The sequence below is a fragment of the Catharus ustulatus genome, chromosome 9, assembly GCF_009819885.2.
Source record: "Catharus ustulatus isolate bCatUst1 chromosome 9, bCatUst1.pri.v2, whole genome shotgun sequence".
Classification (NCBI taxonomy): domain Eukaryota; kingdom Metazoa; phylum Chordata; class Aves; order Passeriformes; family Turdidae; genus Catharus; species Catharus ustulatus.
Genome location: NC_046229.1, coordinates 20,836,769 through 20,862,597, shown reverse-complemented (window position 1 = coordinate 20,862,597; position 25,829 = coordinate 20,836,769). Strand labels below are relative to the sequence as shown.

The following is a 25,829-nucleotide window of genomic DNA, read 5'->3' as shown; positions in this document are numbered from 1 at the left end:
GCAAGACCACGACTTGAACTCAGCAGGGTGAGGACAGAGGTTCTACCCATCCACCTCTATGTTGCTCAAAAGGGTCACCTCTTTTGTCTTACCCTTGCTTATTCTCTCTCATTTTTTCCTCTGCCTCACTTGGTTTTAATGTGGTTGGTGAAAGAGAAAGGGCAGAGCACTTTGGAAACACTTAGCTGGAGATGGGGGATGTGTATCTCAGGCTGACAGTGACTGTACAAAACCTCTCAAAGCATTTCAACTCTTGAGAGAGTCATAGAAAAAATCAAAGGGGAAATTTTTCTGTATGTGTAGTAGGTTTAGTAAGATGTCCAGATCAGGAAGCATAAGTGAATTAAGGAAAATGAAGGTGATAGTCCAGAACTGCTGGCAGAGAAACAAACTGCTGCATTTGCAGTATTTCTGGAAGCTTAGAAAAAATATTCTAAATATAAATAAATCTGAGACACACATCAGTCTGTAAAAGTGAAGTGGGTTTAGAGTACTGAAAAAAACAGACTTGTAACATTTAGTCATTATGTGCTATGAAACTATTTCCTACTTTATGACTGAAAAATCAGTAAAAAAGTTGTAGAACTAGTAAAACTGCAGATTATTGTTTATTTATTTTCAGATTGAGGAAATTTTGCTTATGTGTCTGTTTTTTCATTTTGAAAGGAAGGACTGTTGCAATTATTATTTACTATTTTAAAAATATTTTCCAGTTTTCTTAATTTGTTAAAGATTGCTGTTGTGATGGATGTAAAGTGATTCTGGAAATATTGAGATAATTGTGAATTTTCCCACCTGTAGATTTTCATCAGTTATGATATCTTGTCTTTAAAGACACAGGTATAGTAACAAAGTATTAATTTGCCCCTATTTTGGGTAAAACCAGAAAAAAAATCATGTTAGAAGTACATAAATCTTAAAAATCACCCCCTTGTGGGGAAACAGTGAGAGATTGAAATGAACAGGTTTTGACCAAGAATGTGTGCCAATTTCCAACAAATTTATTTTTATGTGAGCATAAGAAGCTCCTGGATGAGAAAATTTATAGTGGAAATGTTGGCAGGAATTAACCTAATGCTGGTTAAATAGTACCACTATGTTAATAAATATGCTGGATACCAGACAACTTTCTGTGGAAAATGATAAACATACAAGGTCTCTGTGGGGCATCTCAGCAGAGACATTTTTATTATAAAGAATAGTGGGTCTCTTTCTGTGATGTTGTTTTTATGCATGATTTATGGGAATATAGGGGCAAAACCAACATTTTTTAACAGCTACATTTTTTCATCACATTCTATGGTGTGTATTTACACAGTGCTCACTTAATTATATTTTATTCAAGTAACTGTCTCTGGTAAAGATTATTTTATTTTATTTTATTTCATTTCATTCAATAGTCTCCTTTGAGAACGCATATGTGATGCAAACTCAGAATTATACTGTTGATCACTTGCACGCTGAGCTGCATGCTGGTAATAGGAAGTGTCCTGAATTAAATTTTAGGAATTTAGACTGATTCTTAGTGAAGAAGTAAACAAACAGCATGAAAATCACATATTAGAACTTACACCTTCCAACTCACTCCTTTCAAAACCAGACATGATTTTAAGCCAGAATTTTGCACCAAGTCCATTTGGTATTAATTTGCATTGTTTTGCCATATGAACAGTACTTATTTTTCATAATGGCAGCATAAATTGAGTGGATGTGTTATTTATAACCACAGATGGAAATATCTGAGTATTATGTGCCTGGTTTTGTTTCTGAATGCAAACTCTGTACTCCTGATGAACTGTAGACTACCTTTGGTTTCGTTACTTAATCTGCATATGCTTTCCTGCAGGGTGAGATCCAGCAGCTGTTGATTATAGCTGATCCCAGAGCTGCATTTGACTATTGTGAGCATTATAGCCCAGACTGTGACTCCCCAGTGCCCAATGCTGCTCAGGCTCAAGATCCTCGAGTTGATGAGGTGAGTAATCAGTCATGTATTACTGGATTTATTGCACATTAGTGGTTGTGCTGGAGAAAAGTTACCCAAGAAACACTTCCAGCTAAATGGCACACATTGTTTTAGAGGTTAAGAAATCGGGTTGCAGGAGTGCACTCATTTTTGCTGTCCACTTATTATGGCAAGCATTTGAAGAAACCTATCACCCTGGTGGTGTTTGAACAACCAGCATTTTCAATGAAGTTAAACTGTAATTCTTTAAAAAATTTTAGCAGTATGAGTTTGTCTACTCATGCATATTTATTCTTCCTGTGTAGGTTTGTAATTTTACTGATGCTGGATATCAACAAATGCCAGATTTGAAAGATGTGGGAGCTTTGAGTATCCTACAATTGTAAACTTCTCCTGTTAAAAGTCCTGTGCTTCAATGAGCTGCATGCACAAATGCATGTGCACACAGAAGTATTTCAGCCAGTTCCATTCATAGGAGGTAAACCAACAAGGACAAAAAGGAGTAGGAACTTTTCCCAGAAACATGAAACATATTTAGAGAAACCATTAGTCACTGTAGACAGTTCTCACTCCCACAAACTGAGTAATTCACCCAGGTCAAGATAGTTCCTCAGATTAGACCTCTGAGCACTTGTATGTATTGCTGTACACATTCTAAGTACTTGCACTGAACAGTGTAAATGAAAAAGCTTTTCCAAAATGTAACAAGTCATAACTGAGCTTGACTCTGGACAACCAGTATGCACACCATGTGTGATCTGACTGGTTATTACTGCTGATTGCTCAAGAGATCAGCATTAAAAACTTGCTGAATTGTTCTTAGATGTCTGCTTTGAGCCTGTTTTGGGATTGAGCTTTTCCTAAACACATGGTAGTTTTATTTTTTGTTACTATTTATTCTGACTAAAAATTTTGTCACCAGGAGGCAAGGGCCCATAGGGTGCAGAACTTCTTTCAGAGGGACTCCCTCCCACATTAGTTCCGGCTGAGGTGTACTTCAAGATGTGTCAAGTCACCTATGCATAGGCAGAGGGCTTTACACTGCCTTACAGTGTGTGGGGTCTGGGCTTTTCAGGAGGATCCCAGAGGACCTGCTGTCCATGCGCCTGCATACCTGGATCTCCATATTCCAAACCAGAACAGATTGAAAGCATATTGCTGATAATTTATGCAATGGGAAAAAAAAAAAGTCTAATTTTTTTGTTTTTTCATAATTAAGTTTCAAAGACAATTTAAATTTTGCTTGGGAACTTTCCTGGACTTTGCTGCTACTTGGCTGCTCTTGGGTTTAGTGGTTTTTAATGTGTTTTTCAAAGGCCTATTTTTCCCTCTTGGTAACACACAGAGTTTGTGGGAGCATCTACCGAGAAAAAAGTAAAATCAAAGATCTTAATTTGTAGAATAACATTTTAAAATTAATTTAAAAGCAAGTTGAAAAGCACTTAATAATTAATAAAATGGAGAACTGCTGTTTCTATTTATTTCATTTTTTGCTGAGACTAGTGGTTTGATTATTTTGCTTAGCTTTCTGACCTAAGACACAATTTCTTTGTTGTGCTCCATGAGTTTATGTGCCACTTTGCATAAATATTCCTGGTGAAGTCAATAGATCTCTTCAATGTGTAATAGTGATCTAAAATAATCACATCAGCAATGCTGCCAATATGGTAAATATGCGATAGAATAAATGACTGACTGAATTTATAGAATTATAGAATTGTCTGCTAAAGAGTAAAAAACCAGTTTGTTGAGGCAGATACCTTGTTATCTTTTAAAAAGCAGCCTGCCAAATCACACAGATAATTTATTTTAGGGAAATAAATGAAACAAGCCTTATTTAGGTACTGAAAGAAGTTATAAAAGATAGCAGTGCTGATTTTTGTAAACTGTAATTGCAAAACTAAATAAGATGTTTAAAGATAAAAATATATTTGCAGCTAGTTTATAAGGAAAATTATTGTCTTAAAATGCTTGATTACATGTTTTGGGGAGATTAAAACTTTGATTAGTGTTATCTGATAGAATTTATTGACTTAGACCTTTGCAAAGCTTCTGACTTTTCAACATATGATATTTTAATTTAAAAAAAGGCATTGTATGGTAAAGTACCTGACAAAGAGATTCAAATCTGGGCAACTTATTTCACTGAGCTGACACTGAATTAAATATTTATTAGAGTTTCTTAGTAATTGTGCTATAAGATATATAGAAATGTGTGGGAAATGGATGGCATTAAAATTTGTCAGTCTTGATACTGCAGAGCACTAAACAGTGATGGGAACACAACTAAAGGCAATGTTACACACATACAAGCCAAAGAAACAACTGCAGGGCAAACATGATGAGCTCAGAAGTACACTGCAATGACAGTCTGCATGCATAAGGCAACAGAAGAACCTTTCATCTGCTGCAGATTGTCCCCATCTGGGATACTAATCATGCTGAAAGCCAACATGGAAAGATTATTGTTCAGCTTGATTGGTTTCATGGTTTGATCTTCAATGTTTTCACAGAAACTCTTGTGGTAGGAAGAGGAAAGAGAGAAAACTGGGAAAAAGGCTAGGCAGGATTGTCTCTTCAGAGTCTGGATTAAACCAGCATAAGCTGACAATAATTGTTGGGCACTGACCTCAAAATATTCTGGTTGTTAAAGAAGAGAAAGAGTTTTCCCCAAAATAATACAGTGCATGTCCTAGTTTGTAAACAAAGAAGTAAGAGTACAGATGCAATATTACCTCTGCATGCTGTCACATGAAACACAGACTGCACCATCACATATGTGCCTCATGTGCTGTATGCAAAGATCCAGGACAGAAAGAATACACTGGCTGCAGACAAATGGGGTGGGGGGAGAAGAAAGATTGATAATTTCAGTTAGGAAAATATCTACTAATGTTTTGGGAAAGAAAGAACAAATTACCAAAATGATGAATCTCTAGATATCTTCAAGCCAAGGGTAGATACCTTTCTGAAAGTTTGGGGAAATGTTATTCATATTTTAGTTGACTCAGTTACAGAGTGACTGTGGGAAGTTTTGAAGTCTGCAAGTGCACAAGAGTTAGCCAAGGTGGTCTAATAGTCCCTTTTGGCATTATGTCTCTGAGCCTTTGAATTATTGTAGTCCAGAATAAGAAACTGATACTTGGCTTCAAGACAAATTATGTGATTTCAGAGCCTATTAATGTGTCTTTCCAGCACTGATTACAAACCCAAAGGAAATAGTTGAATTTTCATCAGTAAAATAGAAGATTATCTTTGCGAAGATGAATAGGATTTCTCTTGAAATTGCACACTTTTGTAGTTTCCTGGCAAACTCGCAGCCTAGGAAGGCAGTCTGAAAAGGTGGATTATTTTTAGACCACTAAAGAAGCATATAGAGAGAAGGATTTAAGTAAAAAGATATTGGTTTAAGGGCATAAATACTTTGTTTAGCTGAATGTAATCCTTCTTCCTCTAGGCAGTACTTCTTTCTCCAAAGGAGCAAATAATCAAATATCCAGCATTTTAGGTTTGGGGGCATTTCTTTCAATGGCAGTGCTGAGTAATTTTCTGAATTTATTTCCACCCTATGCCCTCTTTGCAGTTCAGCTGGTGGAATTGTCTATATCTTTATTGTGGGAAGGGTCTAAGACTTCATCTAGACTAAAATTAATTACCAACCATAAAATCAGAAAAAATATGGAATATATTGTGTTGAGCTTCCATTAAATGAGCCTGAGAGTGCATGTCACATTACTGCAACATCAAAAACAAAATATATTCTTTTTAAAATGCTTGAGTTTTTCTCAAGGCCTTAAGATCTTCACTGTGCTCTCATATGTAAATTTACTGGACACTGATTTGTGATCAAATTGACTTTATTAATGATACCTAAAGTGCTACATTGAGATTTCCTTTTTCTTGTTTTTTCTTTTGCATCTCATTCAAACTGCAATTTGGGTGATTCAGCAGAGAGGATTTCAATACCTACTTTTTACTTACAGGATCTCTTCATGCCTGAATCAAATGCCAGTTTACCCTAAAGAAAGTTCAGGAAGAATCATGCATCTCACTGTGAGATTCACAAAAATAGCAAGCTGTGAATAAAGACATAGAACTAGTCAGCCTATAAAGGGAGGACATATCTTAAATTCTAGCCTTGTCTGCAGGCTTACCCATCTGTGCTGTCCTGATCCCCCTTGCCATTCTCCTCCCTCAGCAAGGTCAACTCCTGCAGCCTCACTTCTCCCTTCCTATAAGGGGTGACCTGAGGATTTCAAAATATAAGATTTGGACCTGATTGGATCTTTACATTTCCATTTTAGTTCAGTCAGTACCTTTCTGGACCCAAGTAACTGTGTTCTATGTCTAAGCAAGATTTATTTAACTGGGCAACCTCTAACTACCTTTTGTGTTCAGGCTCTGCAGAATGTGTTGCATTTGGCTGCTGGCCAGGACTGTGGACTCTGTGGGAGCAGGTCAGGCTGAGCTGTTGGGATAGATGCATGTCAGAGCCCTTCCTATACAGAATGCTTCTATTCCCCTGGGATTTCTTCATCAGACCCCTGTCATTCAGTCTGAAAACAGGAGAGCAGTAGATTGATAGTAATATCCACACACTTTACTCTCTTATTTATTGTCATTTATTTTGGACTTCAAGACATGTTTTAATTGAAGTGTGTATCAGTCTTCCTTGTGCTTGCTTGTGAATAGCCAGATACAAATCTCTGTTGTCTGTCAAGGTCAGAGTGATGACCTCAGTGTCATTGACTACACAAAAAGGTGTTGCCTAAAAGTTCAGGAATCTTTGGGATTTTTCACATTGAATATATGACTTGGTTTTAAGGATCCCATATGTGTTTGAAATGATATTTTAAAACTATCAACATTGCTTTTCTTGAAGTTACGCACCTATGCTTTTCTTATAAATACCTTGCAAACAGTCTGGCCTCTCTCTTGTTTTCAAACCCCTTTTTACTATAAATGGAAATGTATTAAATTCCTTTCCAGTTCAATCACATATGCTTGGCCAGCTCACAGAAATTAGAGCAGTGACAGACCTAGCTAGTCTTCATCATCCTTGATGCTGGGCAGTATATTTTGTGGAGTATCGTCAGGTCTTGTTTTCAAAGGAACCAGCTATCAGACTTTCAAATCTCCTCTTGGAAGATTATTCTGTAACCCAGTGAATCACATGGTCTGACTTCTGCTGAAGAAATGGCTCCCCAAAGGAACTCGGCTTCATTTATTTTGGATCTATCCCAAACTAATGGATTATATGGAGACATGAAATGTTCTCCTTTAATGAAATGAATTTGGTAAATTAAAAGTGCAAATGGTCCCCAAATATGTTGACTTGGAGGCTTTAAGCATGCATTCAGAACATGTTAATTTAGTGTCCATTGGGGTGTTTGATCAGAATGATTAGCTTTCTGAAAAATGTAGAAAGATGATTATTTTTATGTTTAATTTTATGTTCATTATTATCTTTATAACTGCAGTTAGCTAATTTAGCTGATATTAAAAATAGTGATCTTCCTACATCTCTTTTTCTTTGCACAGATATACAAACTTTTTATATCAGGGAGTAGCATAATAAAGAACCCTAAGAGTCTTATTCTCCTTTTGAAACATGATGCCTTTGGAAACTGAAGATAATGTTCTTATCTCCTTTTATCTCCTTACTCCTATGAACATTATGAGGACTATATGATAGAAGAGACCATCTTTAATTCTTTTAACTTTCCTTCTGCCATAGATTGATATCTTCTACCATTTATTTATTTATATTACTGCAGCTGATTTTTTAAACTCTCATTTTGCTTGGTATCCTTTATTTTACTGCATTCTGTAAAGTGTTAGTGAGCCTAGAATATTTCAGTCATCTTTGCCTCTTTAGCTTGTTCATGATTTAGCATAATCTTTAGGAAAGGGAAAAAATGAGCTTACTACTGTTCTTTGGTTTAGGATTTAGATTATTAATTATTTTCTTTTTGGAAATGTAAAGCAAAAATTGCTGAAGCCTACATTTGGAATAGGAGGTTAGGTTTTTAGAGTATGGATAGCATAAGAATTGGTTTCCAAAGTAAGGTTTCCTTTAGAATATTTAAGTTATTTTCCAGTTTAAACAGGCCTTGCATGCTGCTGATCCTCTGCTTCTAAAATTCATCTGATGAAGAAAACAGTTCATCTTTTTAATTGGAATTGCATGATGATCTGGTAGTGTAATATAATCACTCTGGTAAAGAAAGCATGAGGTCATAATGGAAACATTTTGTCCCATCGAAAAGCAGCAGGTTTCATTCTTCCTTTCATTTGTAAGAAAATAGTCATATGCAATATTCATTACAAGAATGGCTGTTTAGTAACTATTGGTGGTCTTACTAGGGAAGAAAGAAAAGCAAGAGGAAGAAAATTGCATCACATCTGAAGTATGTGTTACCTGATGTCTCTTGGCTGAAATCCCTCGCTGAGTTTAACCTATTATTTCTTTTGAAATTCTAGATCCTTTCTCCTATACATTCATGAGTCTACTTATTATCTTTCCTCTATTAGTAGTGCAACTATGATAGATTTCTGTGAACTCCCCAACTTCTGTGAGCTAACAGCAGGACCTGGGTTTTACGTATCCAAAATGTATAGGAACTTTTCTCAATGTTTGTTGAGGTCAAACTGAGTGGATCATACCCCTATCTGTGACCATCTGATAAAGGTGACCTTTTGGTTGTGTAGCTTCAGAAAAGAAGGGGTATGTGCCACATATCCAGTCATAACTGTTAATGGTAGGGTGAGCTACCAGCTTCACAGCAGGTTACTAAAGCCATTAAATCTGTCCCTTGTGTTGGTATATTTAGTCTTCATTTACCTGACTAGTCCTTCACTAGTCCTGTTGTCTCCTATTAAAAACTGGGAATAACCTTCATCAGATTCAGTTGGTAAAATCATTCTGTGAGTAAAGCATATTTCTAAAGTGCATCTTTACATTAGCTAGGAGTGTAGAGATGCATTCCTCCATCTGGACAGATTGAGTCTCAGGAAATACACCTGGAAGATTTTGCATCTACATTTAACTCTTTGCAGCAGGACCCCTGGAGTTCAGTACAAAACATATTCTGTGTTTATCAGCTGGTGTGAAACATGAGGAGTTGCTGGTTTTTCAGAAAAAGGTCTTGAGAAAGGAAGGATTGCTAAGAATAACATTTATCTTGTAGAATGTTTAGGCTGCTACACATTTTTGCTTGTCCTCCTTGTATTGGTGGCACTGCAAAGTATTTGTGATTTCAAAACTACTTGAATATGGTTTTGACATAGTGGCCACATGTCCTAGCTTGTAAGTTTAAGAATTTTCATAATACCCCTCTGATACCGTGCTCTTAAAGTAGAAGATCTTCACCTGCTTGGCAGTAATCTGATTCCAGCATGGCAACTCTCATTCCCCACTTGTCATCCATCCCTATTATTTCTTTCTGTGTGTCTGCATATCAGTGCAACAACATACACTCTTGTTTTTGTGATCACATTACGCATATAAGGAAAGTTTAACTTTCCTTAACAGAAATGATTGAAGGACAATACCCAAAAGTATTTTCTGTGTGATTATGCATGAGGCAATAGATCTGTCCACACATTTGTTCTTTTTTGTATGTTTTCTAGCTCTCATTCATAAATTTCTGACTTTTTGAACTAGACTTCTTTGCATAAATATCAGGTTATTCACTACTTTCTTTTTTAATACTAACATACTTGGCACAGATATTTTTCCTTCCTTTTTTCCCCCAATCTACATTTCTGTTCAGTTTATGGCCTCTGAAAAACTACTTGTAACCCACTGTTGTATTTTTATTAGTCATGGGGTTGGCACAATTCAGCTCAGCCATTCAACTTACCTTAGGAAAAACCATACAACTGAGATTTGCAAAACAATTATAATACTGAGCAACACAGAGTTATATTGTAATTGACCAAAGTGACTGCTGGAATGAATGCTCCCAGTTTCAGAATAGGTTTACAATGCTTACTAAAGAGGGATCTATGTGTCTGTAAGTTAGCAAAACAAACTCCAAACAGTGTATTATACTTAAATCTGGTTAACGACATGCTATTTCTCTCAAAATGTTGCTCCACTTACTTCTTAAGATATTGGATATTATTTAACATAGGTAGTGTCTTTTGCTTGGGTTCCAATAAAAATTGCATAGCAGAGTGTTCGATTCATGTTGTTTGGCTGAGGCAGCATTTAAAGGGATGGAATTGGTTACCTCTGCTAGGATGGAATGACTGACTTTAGAGAGGTTTATTCCACTGAATACTTTTTTTTTTTTCCATGTAGATAAACCTAGTTTGTGTGGAGTTCTTCAGAGAAGATAAACAAATCACTTGCAGACATTTTTAAAATTTTCAATTATATACTGCAATCTCAATGCTATTATATAACTATTCCAAAAAGTCTGGTTTTATCCATGTAATTCTTCCTTTACTTCCTTTTTGTGACTGCTTATGGTCTCCCAAAAGCTTGTCATTGTATTTTCTTCTTTGGGTGGCAGTGGCACACTTCTTAGAGACAAACTGTATTGAGGTGCATTTCCAGAACTGCACAAGCCAGAAAATGTGCTTTTGTACCTTGACAGACTTGTAAATGTATCATTGCTGCACATGAGGCCCTTCAATACTACCAGTTATAGGTCAAATATGTTTCACTGGGTTTAGGACTGAATCTTAATTTGCTGAAGAGGGAGAGAAGAATCCTGTGTGAATAACCATGGTAAGATCTAAAATGCTGCTGGTTTTGGAAAGTAGAGATTAGCGTTAACTTTTTTTTGTTATATAAAAGATACCACTGATAAAATCAAAGCATTACTTACATTATATAAGGCAGATACAAAGTGCCCATATACTTCATAAAGAGGATATTTCTCTATCTAAAGTGATATTTTGTTATTTAAATGTAGTTTGAAGTGTTCTTATTAATGTGCAATATGGTTTTGAATGAGTACCAAAAGTACGTTGCATCCTTTGAAAATATTTATCAAATCTCATGGCTAATCAGTTTATACGTGCAAGGGTAGAAATAATCAAAGGCCAATTAAGCAAAAAGCATCTGCCTTCTGAAAAAGAATCTGTTTTCTTTTTATGAAAAGCTGTTGATCATAGTAAGACTCTGAGGAGTCACAGGAGTGGAGTAATGGAAACCGTAAGAAAGGATTTTTAAGTGATTAAGGGCTGTTCAGCATTAGTCTTATAGTTGCTGAGGAAATCAACTTCTGTGCATTAAAATTATATTAAAAATTGTATCAAAAACATTGCCAGAGGGAACAGTTAAACCAGTGTTTTGGTCACATGGTAGAATATAGTTTGGAATATGGAGATCTATTTTAATTTGTAATTTCTTCTAACATGTTCATCTCTTTCTGATAATGATGACTTCTAAGAATCCTCAGACTGATTTGGAAGTGTAATGTACTAATTCTCTCTCTCATGAAAATAATGAAACAAACAGATATTGTCTTCATTTTACAGACAATGATGCTGACTTGTAACAGGAGAGAGGAGATTTCAGAAGGGACAAGTTCACATGAGGCACATTTGAATGTTTCTTCCTAAAGGGAAAGCAGACCTTTGTCCAGATTGGCCACAATTCTGCCTCATTATGGCTCCCTGGGCACATAGAGGACTGGTAGCAACCAGGAGACTGCTTTAATTTACCAGACCAACCAGTTCTTGTAGATTCAAGCATGGTAGGAGTGGAAGGATAGTTTAAAGCTGTGCTTTCTTCTCAGTTCTGATGGGTTGTGCTTGGTGCAGGTAAGAGGGCGACCAGGATCTTCTTGGCACAGCCAAGAGTATAGCTCAGGAGTTCCTGGCTCTCTAGATCGTGATCACAACAGTACACAAGCCAATTCTAAATCTACTTTCTTTTGTAAAAGTTTGTGTGGGAATTCTTAATTTGATAAAAATTATAGAAACAGAACTATGGAGCAATTGACAGAAGCTGAATCTGAAATTAAATTACAGCAGTGAGGCATTTGCTCAGGAAATTTATACCATGGAGCTGCCCTGGTTTTCAAACTTGACATCAAACAAGAGGAAGACAGCCATGTTTACTTGTAAGCTGTGGCCTCTTTCCTGTACCTGAAATTATTTATTCATGTCAGATATTGGCATCTCTGCTCTTCTGGTCACCTGAAAAAAACACAGGTAAAAGAGGTATGATTTGAAACTTAGAAATTAAATAAATATATAGTTTCACAAAGATCTGTTAGTGCTCCCAGCAGTCAAAATTATACTTGATTCGTCTTTGCAGTCCAATAAAAGAGAGGTTTTTTCCTGGCATTACTATTTATTTTTTTACTACTTTGGTACTGTGCTTTGAAAGAAATAAGACGTTGTGAGAGTTTTTCCCCAAATGAATAATTGTTCATACTGCCTTAATTTTGTTAAACTTTATTCCTAAGTAAAGGTGAAGATACTTTCCAGTATTGCTAATCCAGTTTTCTACCACTAACATGGGAATGCCTGATATTTTTCCATTTGCAATGTAGTACACACCAGAAGATTTTATCGAATATGACTATGAGTATGGGGATGCAGATTATAAAGAAACTGATTCTGTAACAGAGGGACTCCCACTGTTCGAAGAGACAGTAACACAAACAGAGGTAACAGAATCTGATCTGTTTGTTGTGTGGTGTCCAGCTGTCCCCTACCACATGGTTTGTCAATTTGTGTCTTTGTATATAAGCTTAATGCTTTCCTCTCACTCATTTCTTTACTTTGTAGCTGTAACCCTTGCTTTCAGTTAGAGATGGAAGGTCTCACGGCTGACAGCATTCATCTTGCATTTGGTTACCCTTCTTTCATTCACCCTTTCTCAATTTCCTTTTCATTTTATTTATGTTTTCCCATTCCATCTTTCATAACGTTTGCAGAAAAAGAAAGCCATGGTCAAAAAGAAGAGGACAGTGGCCCCTAGCACAAAGGACAAACCTCAAAAGGCCACAACAAAAAAAACTGAAAAATATGCCTCCAAGAAGAAGAAAAGTTATCAAGCAGCAGCAAAAGGCAAACTAGGGGTAAAGGTAGCCAAGAAATAATCAAGATCTTTCCCAGACCAAGACTGGAAGATCTTTGATAATAAGAAAAAAATTTACCTAACCCCACTAGATGAATACATCTGGCTAATACCATAACCTAAATAACAGCAATACCTCTTGAATTTTCATACAAGATTTTTTTTAATAATGTTTTTTTTTCTTCCCTTGCACGCTAGGCCAATGTTATTGATGGATTTCAAGATTATAGCATAGCTGAAAATGACTATGGGCCCCAGACAGAACCTCCCTCCAGAACTACTGAAGCAAATGAGGTAATACGGACTCTCAAGAAAATACTTGTCACACCAGGTGTCATTCATTTAAAAAGTACAAATGCATTTTCAAAGGATGGATTTCTATGTAAAAGATACAAACTCAACCAGCACTTAATGTGGTCTTATGCTTTCTCAGCCAATATCAGAAACTACTATTTTCTTGGGCAGAACTCCCATTAATTCTGTAGAGATCTGCCAAATCTTCAGCCTGCAGAGTTCGTGATTCCAGAAATAATTCAGTGATACGTGGTGTGGTAACATGGTGTTGCTGCTTTCAGTGTGGATGTGAATGGAGCTAAGTCTAGCATAAACCAGGTTAGATAACAGACATTGTCATCCTGATGTAATAGGAAGGGGAGTCTCTAATTTTTCCTGTACTTTTTAAGGTGCAGCATAAAAGAGCCTAACACAAGACAAAGAATGGCTGCCACCATAGCAGCACATGGAAGTTGAGTCAGAAGCAATTGTTACCTTTTCATAGTTCTTCAGCCTACAAAACCAAATTATGTGACTTTTCACTTGTTCTATTCAAAAGAAATATTATAATTGTAACTGTCAAAAAAGATAAAATTATCATTTTGACTTATGTTAGAAAGTACATTTCTAGAAAGCCACAATAACAACTCTAAACATTATTTTGTTTAAATTACTGCACCTAAGCCAGTGTTGATTAATATGTTTGCATATTAATTAACACTAGTGTTAGAAAAATGATGGCGGATTTTAAGAAACATTGTTCTCATTTTTCTTTTACCTTTTGCTTTCAAAATTAAGAGTGTTGCTTGAAAGATGTACAAAACTCCCCCTCACCCTTTCCCCTGAATATTTCAAAACAGAAAGAGTCCCCATTTGTTCTGTGGTTTTCTCCCTGTGTATCTTGGAAGGTAAAAGTGAATTAAGGTATATTTTACTCATTTTGCTGTAAAGTATTCTTGTGTTCAGTCTCATGTTCACTTCTCACAAATTGATCAGCAAATGTATCTAAATCATTCAATTTCCTGGGCAATTCTAAGCCAATTGCACAACAGTAGAGTTGTAATGAGGTAGATTCAAAGTGCCTAATGCTCTCCTTGGTGAGAGTACTTCTTCATAAAGATAAAATTTGGCTTAGAATTGGTTCTGATCTGTGTTTATTCCAGCTGTAAGGTAGAAGTGACACTGCTGTAACTAATGGAATTAGGCAAGTGTTAAAGAATCAGACCTTCTATTTTATTTGCAATGTATTTCAATGTCATTATTAGATCAAAGTATTTTAATTACACCGGATGTTGATTAGCATCTGAATATTTTCAAGATCATACTACTTCATATTGTCTGATCATTTTATATTAGCAATATCTGAACTTCAATTTCTTTCAAAATTATACTGTATGCAAAATTATCTGTAGACATCTGTAACAGAATAAAGCAATCGTCCTTTATTTCACAAATGGTTTTGTACATCTCAAATATAGCATTCTTTTAAACTGCTTTAGTGCTTTAAGTTGTTTGCTTGGTTTGACAGCTTACATACTTTAAGATGAAAGCTTAGATTTCAGAAATCTCAAAATTAATCTGAATTGTATTGGTGGAACTTAGACAAAAAATATGTAAATTACCATGACACACAAAGAGTCATGACTTTTACTGATAAATAAATTTCAAAATCATTAACAAGAAAATAAGTTTAGCTCAGCATTAGTATTTATAGACAGAAAATAAGGTAAAAGACTGTGTTTAACTAAAGTGATGCTTGCATCTCCTCCACATTGCTGTTGTAAAAAGATCTGAACTTGTTCACTGCTCATGTGTTCATTCATGAATGCTTGTAAGAGTGAAACCAAGCAGCGAAATTCAGCTATATTTGGCACTAAAGTAACATTACGCAAGCAGTACACATTATACTGGATATATTGAATTCAGTGGTTTTGGAAATAAAAAACCAAAGCATATGAAAACATTACTTCTTTGTACTACTTATACAAAGATCTTTTAATTACTCTGAAAGGCTGAGCTTCCATTCCTTCAGACTCTAATTAAAAGACAATATGCTGTAGTTCTACTGTTCTTTCTTCTTTTGACAAGTCATCATGGATGATCAGCGTATGCTTACATTGCTTTACTAACAATAACCCACATATTCCTCCTATTCCCAAATCTTTGCTACTGATATGAATAGCAAAATCCTGTTGAAGAAGTATTTGCTGAAGAATACATAACTGGAGAGGATTATGATAAAAAAACTGAGGCAACTGAATATGGAAGCAGAGGAGTAGACCTCAGTGAATCTGATCTGCTGGTAGATGGAGATTTAGGAGAATATGATTTTTATGAATATAAAGAATATGAAGAGAAACCAACTGATTCCACTAATGAGGAGTTTGGTCCAGGTGTTCCTGCAGAGACCGATATCACAGAAACAAGCGTAAGTTGACTGGAGGCATAATGCAGATTAATCTAATTTAGCAATTCTTTTATAATTACACAGTCTCAGAACTGCACAGAGCCTGATCCAGAGCTTCTTGTACACATTAGATATGTTATAATTTCCAATAGCCTTTGGATCCTCTTGTTTTAATAATCTTGATATTTTTATTTTTATCATGTAAGATTCTTGTCTCATTTGCTGAAGGGAGTAAGGGAGGGTGGAAGATGGGAGGGAAAGAGGAGGAGGAATTCATAAAATGAATGATAAAATTTAAAGTTTTAAATTTTTTTCTAAACTAGAGCTAAAGCTGGAAAGAACATAAATTCTAATGCAGGTGCAAGTACTCTAATTAATATCTTTATATGATTACTTAAGAAATTGAAATGCATATAAGTGTCCAGAATCCTACGGCTTTTGCTGCTTTCCAAGAAGAAAATTCATGACTGGGAAGGTTAAGGACTGCACCCTTTCATGAAAATAAGCTTAGTCAATGATGACAGGTTTATGCTCTTGCAGAAGTGATTTAAAAGCTTAGTATATATAAAGAAAGAAATGGTGGATCCTGTGAATCATGCTCTTCATTCTGAGTTTTATAGCTCTCTTTCCCTCTGACTTAATCAAAGGCTAAACAGCAAGGATGTAACTTTCCTTTAGTTGTGCCAAGATCCTTGTTTACCGGTTTACCAGCTGTGGAAGCTGCAAAGAAAACTAATATGACTAAGACTGGAAGGAAAAAAATTCCCATTTGGATTTTTTAATTAGGAAGACCCTGAATATAGTAGAAAAAGATAATTTTGTTTGTATTTTTTGCTCAGTCTTACCTTTATTTTCTCCTCACAAAGTCAGAACTTCAGTTTACAAAGGATCCAAGAAATAAGAGCAAATTCTGTGAGGTTGCTTTTCCCTGCCAACCTTGAAACCCATCCTTCTGTATTTCACTTACCGCTCCTTTCTAAACCCTGTTGGGGTCATTGTATTTTTTAATGATCCTTATCTGTGCAATGTGATACAAGTGTACTCTTTTCCTTCTAGCCCAGATGGGGAGACTGTGGCAGAATGACACAGAAAAGGTCGGATTATCTGTGAAGCAAAGAGCCCGTAAGGCACCATTTGTGCCTGCATTAAGCAAGTGACTGCGTAGACTCTATCCCCTGGTGTAAATTTCAACTTCAAATGCCTTAATACAAAGCTCAAGGAGTTAGGAATCTTGAATTAGAACACAGGCTCTGGTCTGTGCAAGCTTTATTAGAGTTCTCATCTGCTGAACCAGAGATATGTCATTTTCCTTTGGCATGTGAACAAACTTAGAATAACTGAAGTTCTACCTATGATAAAAAAGGCAAGATGGAAAGTACTGAGTATCTGGGAACTTTCAAAAAGGGGAAACATTTCCAAAGATGGAAAGCCTGATGTCAATTTTACAAGTAATTTATGTTAATCTAATAAAACATGATTGTCCATACCTCTTGCTACTTGATTTTTATGAACTACCAATGGGTTTATAAACATCATTACCAGTGAGATCTGTGCCTTTATAAACAGGTGCAAAATGCACAGTCTGTGAATCTGTTTTTCCATTCCAAAGAATGCATATTGAAATACTATAACCTTATCCTTACTATTCTTACTGATCCCCAGCTATTTTAGAGTAAAGGTTGAATCACTCTAGTGAAATTTAAAAAGCAAAACAAACAAGAAAAACAAACAAAAAAACCCAACCAAAAAACCAAAAAAACCCACCAAAAAACATTTTAAATTTGAAGTTGGTCAGAACTTAATTTCTGTATGTTAGCAATCAATAGAGGTATTTCTGAAGAAAAATACATTATTTCATGGTTTTAAAAAAAACCAGTTCCTTTTTCTTTCTTTGAAACTGGAATCTGTTTCTTCCATTAGTATGTGTTACTGACATATTGTTTTAGGTACTTCTGTTACCTTCATCCTGAACAAAACTTCCCTCAGAGCTGGTCCTCAGAGAATTTGGTAGTTGTTGCTAATTCGGGTACTGACGAGGCATCATTGGTTATCCATGAAATATTCTTTAGTGTCCACAGTGCCACTTATCTCCTTTCTCATTTATGCCATGAAATCACAGACCCTTCTCAGGTTACTTTACCTGTTGTGGATGTCTCATTAATGAAATTTGGAGCTTTAAAGGTACTGTCCATATTGTCCAAGGGATCCTTCTTTCCATCTTACTTTAAGCTTCTTAATTCATAAAGCCATGAAGAATCATTGTCAATTGCCAAGAATACTTCCAATCAAATAAGAAACGAAACAATGTTGTGACTTGCACACAGAAGTTTTAGATTCTAATTTTAAAGTTCTAATGTAAAGCATGGGATAAATACTTATGGGATACACATCTCATTCAAAAAGTACAAATTGGCAATATCCAGTAATGGAGAAAGCATGCATACAGCTTTTGCATTTTCCATTTCTCATGTATTAAGTATTTTTATTTATATGATTTGTACCTGTGATGCATTTTTTATAGTACAGATCAATTCCAGCTTTAGCTTTCAGTTACAGGTTGCTGCAATTCTTTATTGTACCAGGTCCTTAGACCTTCTACTTACTTTCATTTTTTGGGTGTTTTTACTGGCCAGGTGACAGGACATGGGCCTTATGGAGAAAAAGGCCAAAAGGGAGAACCAGCTGTGATCGAACCTGTGAGTACAGATATCAGGGAGCTTTTCAGTAGCACTATATAACAAATATTCACTGTTAAATTATCATTATCAAGCATTGTTGTTCAGGATAGGATCACAGCATCCACATTTTCCATGATCTCTGAAACAGTCTTTTAATGTGGATGGTATAAAGTGATTACTGACTGTGGCCTGTTCCAGCTATTACTTTGGTTACATGAAGGACTAACCACATGTTTCTTCAAAAAAAGAGAATCCTGTGCAGAGGAAAACAGACCATTGATCTGATCTTCAGGCCATCTAGTAACTGCATCTTGGACAGATCTACTCAGATAAATTTCAGCTTAGGCACAGGTAACATCACTACAGGTTTCAGCAAGGGCAAGGAAGTCTTCCTCACTTTTAATGCCACACAATGATTCAGATTCTCATTCTAGTAACTGTGGAGAGAAGATTCCCGGAAAAGTTTATCAAAATACTAAGAAATGTTAACTAAAGTAGTTCAGCTAAAAGAGATTTTTTATGTTTTCCGACAAAATAATAAATGTGATGTTGTGTTCCATCCACCCCTAGGGTATGCTCATTGAAGGACCACCAGGACCAAGAGGACCTGCTGTAAGTAGATTAATTGTAATTTCCCTTTTTGCATTTGATTTATCCACTGTGCTTTTCTATTCACAAGTTAACACAATATTTTTCTTATTATAGTTCCCAAATGTATATCAGATTTAGGACTTTTAGAAGGGAATAGAATTTAGCATTTTAAGTGACAGCAGGCTACAAGCTGATGGCATGTGAAAATCTAAGTTTTGAATGTTGACTATAAATCTTTGTAAGAAAAAACAATGCACTGCCTCATAAATTATTTTATCCAAATATGTGTTCATCATAACTTTCCAGAGGAAAAAAATAGTTTAAAAGTCTGCAAGCATTCAGCATAATTATCTCATTCATTTTCTATAGGGTCTTACAGGTCCCCCAGGTTTACAAGGCCCTGTTGGTCCTCCAGGTGACCCTGGTGAAAGGGTAAGTCAACAAACAGATTATCCCATGCATTCATGGGATATCTTGAACTAATTGCTGCAAGGGTGAATTAGATCCTGATCTGAAATAGATCCAGAGGTTACAAACTTCAGCAGAACTGAGGCTGATTCATTCTGCTAAGCAAATCAGCTGAGAATCTCGACTAACATTTTCTTAGAGGTAGAAATAGTGCTGTAAATACAGGAAGACATTTAAGTTCTGTTAGTATTTTAGTATTTAGTTTTGATGTGTTTATAAATATACTAAAGTAAAAGATACAAACATTTCATATGAATTTAAATTAACTTAAAGAAATCAGTATGGCTTCATCAATAATATGTACAAATATAGAGAAAAACAAGCTTTTCAGAATCAAAACACATGAAAATATTGAAAGTGATGGATAATATTTAGATGATCTTGGAAGAAATTATTGCTCATATTAAATAATATGTGGCTTGAGAAACCTATCCAGTCATGAAATTAGTTAAAATTTAAGCTCTTAGTTTAATCTTCATGCTCTCGTAAGCCTTTTTTTACTGCCACCACCAACACAATTTTAAAACAGCCTAAACATATTTATTTGAGGAAAATATGCTACTAAAAGACTTTCCTGTGTTTTATGAGAGGTAGTTTGCTAGTGAATCCAACATATTCTTGCTGTATTTTTATATACGAGATGTTGAGAAGATGCCGTCAGTAAAATCCCAACAATGCTTCACCTTGCTAGTAAGTCAGCATTCACACTTCTTTCATATTTCTGTCTTGTAGATTAATTAAATATTCCAGAATTTGAACTTGTAAAATGGGAAGTTTAACACCTAGTAGTGGAATCACTACCAATTCCTAATAAAAAAAATAATAGCACTTAGTTTGGTAATTGACTGCTTACTGAATTCATCATAAGGAAATTCTTGACCAAGCACGTCATGTGCCTGTCACAGACCAGACACGACACAAATATATAATTGCAGCAATTAGGCTGGGAGGAGAATGGATTGAGAGCAGCCCTGCAGAGAAGGACTTGGGGGTGTTGGTGGACAAGAAGCTTGACATGACCCAGTAACACAAACTTGCAGCCAACCGTATCCTGGCTGCGTGAAAGAAGCATGAGCAGCATGTCAAGTGAGCTGGTTCTGCCCCTCTGGCACTCTTGTGTGCCTCTTCTATGATGACAGGCTGCGCTGTGGGGGAACGCTGCAAGAGAGGTGCTGAGAGACTTTTTACAAGCACCCATAGGGATAGGACAAAGGGGAAGGTTTTTAAATGGAAAGAGAGCAGGTTTAGATTAGATACTGGGAAGAAATTCCTCACTCTGACAGTAGTGAAGCCCTGAAACAGATTGCCCAGATGGCTGCACCATCCCTGGAAGTGTTCAAGGCAGGGTTGGATGGGGCTTTGAGCTACCTGGTCTGGTGAAAGGTGTCCCTGTCCATGGCAGGGAGGTTGAAACTAGAACTTTAAGGTCTTTTTCAAGCCATTCTATGAGTGTAAATTTATGTAAGTGACTCAAAAGTTTTGTCTTGCTTTACTGTCTTTTTTTCTCACTCTTTTTCTCTCATGTCTTTATTCTCTTAGGGTCCACCTGGTCGCCCTGGTCTTCCTGGTGCTGATGGTTTAGCAGGTCCCCCAGGTACCATGTTAATGTTGCCGGTAAGTTATGGTTACAGGGTAAGCAGCCTACGAAAACTGGAAGTGTCTTTCAATAAATGTATAAGTATTTCCTTTTTTCATCTAATTTTTTCTGTGGAATGAGTGAATGATACAGAATTTCTTTTATGGTGTAAACATTTGAAATTCATAAATATGGTACCATCTTTTTCCTCAAAAAAACCATATGCTTTAGCTCTTGCATGGAACCTATATGAGTCAATTACTGACACTGAAAACCACCTCATATTTTAAACAGTAACTATATTTTGCTCCTATATGTCCCAAACAACGAGTTTGCTGTTGGACAGAGGACCTGGACTCCCAACAGATATGTGTGCTTTCAGGTCTCATTGACATGGAGATTTTTAAGGTATTCCATGCTTCAAATCAAACCTCAGTGTCCTCTTTGAAGAGTCAGTGCATCCTTTGAATAGAAATACATGCACATAGCCAGCTCTGCTCCCACTGGAGTCAAAGCAAAACACCATCTGTTTTAGCAGGTGGAGGAACAAGCCCAAAGCTGTTAAGTATCTTGCAGCGCTGGGGTATGAAAGCACTGTGTGCTTGGAATTAGTTATTCCTAAATGTGTGTATGGATAAAAAAGATCTGTGTCAACTCTGGGCATAGACAAACTCTCCAAACTGGACAACTCAACTGTCGTCAGTGCAAGATTCATGGCCCTGATGCCCAGTGTGCCTGTGCCATACCTTTGGAAAGCTGTGCTTCTTGTTGCAGCCTAGCATTTCTGCAACATGGCAAAGCTGACAGCAGTTTTATTAGCAATAACAGTGCTGGAGCACAGGAATGAGCACTTAAAATTGTATTCAGTAATTTATTTTGAAATTGTCAGAAATTACACAAACCTCTTTTATTTTAGATACCAAACATTCTTCAAATTTTCATCTGCCTTTGATTAAATTACACTTTTAATGTGGGTAGCTACCGATGTACAGACAATTAATTAATTTGGGTATGTATTTTTATTGATGTTTTGCAGGTAAGTAAAGGTCTATTTTGGCCTCTTCTTTAAATGAACAAGCAAACAAACAAATGGAAACCAAAATCCTATGAAATCAGGAAAATATTTGCTCATAAGGGATTAAATTTGGACTTCAGTTATTATCACCAATGGCATCATACTCATGTTGGATGCTGTGGCCTCTATGCAACCATCTTCTGAAGTTAGGAGAATGAGCTAAAGACTGTGACCTTGTGACTTTGAAGTGGTTAGCACCATTGCAGGAAGTAACAAGTATGATTTAGGTTTGATAAATTCTAAATCCTTTTCTTGTTTTGGTACTTGCAGTTCCGCTTTGGTGGAGATGGTGAGAAGGGCCCAACAATCTCGGCTCAGGAAGCTCAAGCACAAGCTATTCTTCAGCAAGCTAGGGTGAGCACAAGGAGCCAAAACCTACTTTGTTTTATATCCTGCAGGAGGTGAAGTCAAAGATGGGGGGTATTGGCTAACACATTCTAAAACTCTGTTAGTATAGAATTTGTATGCTGGCTGGCAGCCTTTTCTTGACACCTGGTGTTCTTTTTGTCTGTTTTCTCAGATTGCTATGAGAGGTCCACCTGGTCCTATGGGACTCACTGGAAGACCAGGTCCTGTGGTAAGTAGACAAAACAGGGGCATAAGTTTAAGAACACGGTGGCGTAGGCCATGGATCTCATTCTGACCCTTCCTACCCCTCTGTATTTGAATTTATTTTGTACTCATTTGAAATTAATATTAAATAAATAAAGCTATAACTTTGTGTTCTTATTCAAGGTCTGCAATGTAACCGAAATATTAAATGAGTTTTTATTGTAGGTTTTGTGGTGTTTGGACAGAGCACCATGCTGGACTTACAAAACTAGTGAATAGTTTTACATAAATGTGCCTCAACAGGCAATCATCTCTGTAAAACTACTAATAGAATTTATTGTAGTAAATATGAAACTCAACAGAAAGAGAAAATAAAGCGATAGTTTGCAGAATCACCTTTGCTTCATACGTATGGTAAATCTGAAAATTTTGTAAGAGGCATTCCTATAAACAGTTAAGAGCCACAGATTTCTAAAAGAATTACACTTTTTTATTTCAGTCCTGAATTTAACTCAACTGCTAACACCAATGATCTGGAAATGGCTCAGTGGATGTAAAAATATCTTAATATTTGTATGGAGTGTGTACACTTCTATTTTTAAGCAGATCTGTACAAGAGCAATTCTTTTCTAGAGTAATTCTTCCAAAGTAAATAGTAGCTACCAAGCAAAGAATCTGGCTCACAGACTCCTGATTCATCACAATTAGGTATGCAATACTTAAAAAGAGCCAAATCTATTTGGTCTGTATAACAAACTAATACATTATTTCCAGCAATATATTTAATTCAAGAGACCTGCAGGATAACATTCAGTCTGTTCAGACAAAACTCTGGAACTGCTGTAAGCAAGGAGGACTTTGCAAAGGCTGGTATCATATTGACAGTGAGTTGGATACCTTTAGCAGAGGTATAACCTGCCTTCAGACTCATGCTTTTGTGTTTTAAAAGCCTTCATTAATTTCTGTATGCGAAGTTCAACAAATTAATAATATTAATAGTTGTTTTGCTTCTAAACCACCAGGAGGCTCTAGAAATCCAACATTTTGATCTAGAAACATTTTTTGCCTAGTTCCAAGGCAGGTTTCTTGGTCTATAAATTGTTTTTCTACCCAGCATCTTTTAAGAATAAAAAATTTGGAGAGTTAGAGCTTTTACTCTTTATATGAATTTTGTTATATTAATTTGTGAGATACATTAGTATTAGTTACTATAAAGCTTGAACACAGCAGTGTCAAAGCCCTGCTCTAGCCTTAGTTGAGTTTGGTGTTCACTTGCTTACTTAACATAGCATCAAAAATCAATGTCTGCCTACAGATAATAAATGCAATCAATTACATTAATTAAAAGCAGAGCTTACATCAGAGAAACCCCAAGAGAGAGTCACCACTTACCAAAACCAATCTTCTCTCCACTGCCAGTTTGGGATCTGATTTTCAATTTGCTTAGGACTTCAATTAATACCTGCAAGGTCAGTGGGGATATTTCCACTCCAGGATGTAAGACTCACACTAAGCCAAGCCATTAGATTACTTCTTTCTTCCATCATTCTTCTATCATTTTTCAAAGGTCTGCAACATTAGTAACAAACTCCCATATCTTTTTTCCCTGAGACTGTATTCTATGTGTGCATGCCAAGATTTTTTTTGGTTTATTTTGTATATTTTTGTGAGACCTCCAACTTACTCTCACTATTTCTGTCTCTGATTTCATGTACAGTATGAATGAATATCTGGGTTTGGCCTGTTTATGATTAAAATTTACTTCTAAAACCTATGTCTTAATTTCATAATTATAAAGAGGTGTAGTTATATAGATTCTCTACTTCTTCAGGGCCAGGTGCACAAAGGACTTGATTAAAACATCCCTGAAGTTCATTACAAGATTAGACAGGGTATTTTTCATTGACTACACTTTGGATTGAACTCTGAGACTGTTATTTTCTGTACAGCACAGAAATAAAGGTAAAAAGAGGTAGCTTTCAGCTCTGTCTTATTCCTTACAATGGATGCACTTCTGATTGCCCTACTTATGTTCTTACTGTGCTCATACTTAGCTCTCAAATGCTAATATAGAACAAAGAGTTACATTTTACATTCAGATCCATGGGAGTTTTCTTTGGTCAGAGAAATATTTCTGCTCAATGTTTAGACAATGATAAATCAAGGTAGATAAATCTGTAGATACAAATGGCGAATTCACACCTCCTGATGAATAGAAGATTATTTGTTGTTTCTCCCTGTAATTCAAGTATGGAAAGAGAAAGTAATTTATTAATTTAAATAGGGTTTTGCATACTTAAACAATATATGTTGTTTTTTTTATCAAGGGTGGACCTGGAGCAGCAGGTGCTAAAGGTGAAAGTGGTGAACCAGGTCCTCAGGTACAATAATATTCCCTATTATGTTTTAGCATGTTTATCTTTAAGATAATTTATTCATATCAATTAGAAGAAATCAATCAATTATATGCTTCCTGCATGCAATTGAAAAAAGATGTCCTTCATGATACGATCTTATAATTTTAATGGCTTGATCAATATTAAAATTGTAGTTAAAATCAATACGTTGATTGTTCATTCTGAAATATGAAAGTAACAATCTTTGTATAACAAAGAACAATTGTCACATGTAGAGTGTCATCAGTTGAAAACCTGTTTTAATATTGTCCCTTTGGGCTCTTTTCTCTGTTCAGTAATGATATGTTAGTCTGCAGCTGAGTGACCTTGGGCTCTGAACTTATCAGATCTCATAGGTGGGGAAGGATGAATTTGGTTGGCAATTAAACAGGCTATTTTCAAGAAAAATGTGACATAGCAGAAATAGATCTTTAGGAATCAGTGCATGTTTTGTTTCTCAGTCTACTATTATATAAACTTCTCCACAGTGATGTCAAAGAGCACTGAAATACATGGAAATCTTTCAGTTAAAACCTAAAAGCAATAAGGAGATTGTGAAAGAAACCATGAACTAAGATTCCAGAACAATGCTTTTGCCGGATCTCAAGTAGTATCATGGATTTGATGCATTAATAAGTGCCTGTCTTAAAACTGCACATGGATACTTCTAGTAAAAAAATATTACAATAAAAAAAAGAAAAGAAAAAAATATTTTGAACAGTTGTACAGTCTTTCAGTTTGCTTACTTATACTTTTAATGTTTTTTTTCTTTTCCTACACAATATTTTTGGATGGCTTGT

The 25,829-nt window shown here is 35.8% G+C and overlaps 1 protein-coding gene across 5 annotated transcripts in view; it reads left to right on the top strand.

Annotated features, from left to right (window-relative positions):
* Positions 1-25,829, top strand: part of COL11A1 (collagen type XI alpha 1 chain) — a 132,213-nt gene that overhangs the window by 32,562 nt on the left and 73,822 nt on the right. Inside the window, exons 5-16 of one of the 5 annotated variants that reach the window (XM_033067092.2) lie at positions 1,847-1,975; positions 12,484-12,600; positions 12,871-13,014; positions 13,212-13,307; positions 15,469-15,714; positions 18,327-18,389; positions 18,942-18,983; positions 19,332-19,394; positions 20,970-21,044; positions 22,352-22,435; positions 22,602-22,658; positions 24,961-25,014. In XM_033067092.2, coding sequence (XP_032922983.1) covers positions 1,847-1,975; positions 12,484-12,600; positions 12,871-13,014; positions 13,212-13,307; positions 15,469-15,714; positions 18,327-18,389; positions 18,942-18,983; positions 19,332-19,394; positions 20,970-21,044; positions 22,352-22,435; positions 22,602-22,658; positions 24,961-25,014 — 1,170 coding nt within the window. Of the gene's footprint in view, positions 1-1,846; positions 1,976-12,483; positions 12,601-12,870; positions 13,021-13,211; positions 13,308-15,468; positions 15,715-18,326; positions 18,390-18,941; positions 18,984-19,331; positions 19,395-20,969; positions 21,045-22,351; positions 22,436-22,601; positions 22,659-24,960; positions 25,015-25,829 lie in introns of all 5 variants that reach the window. The other 4 variants (XM_033067091.1, XM_033067093.2, XM_033067094.2 and 1 more) reach the window with 4 other exon arrangements.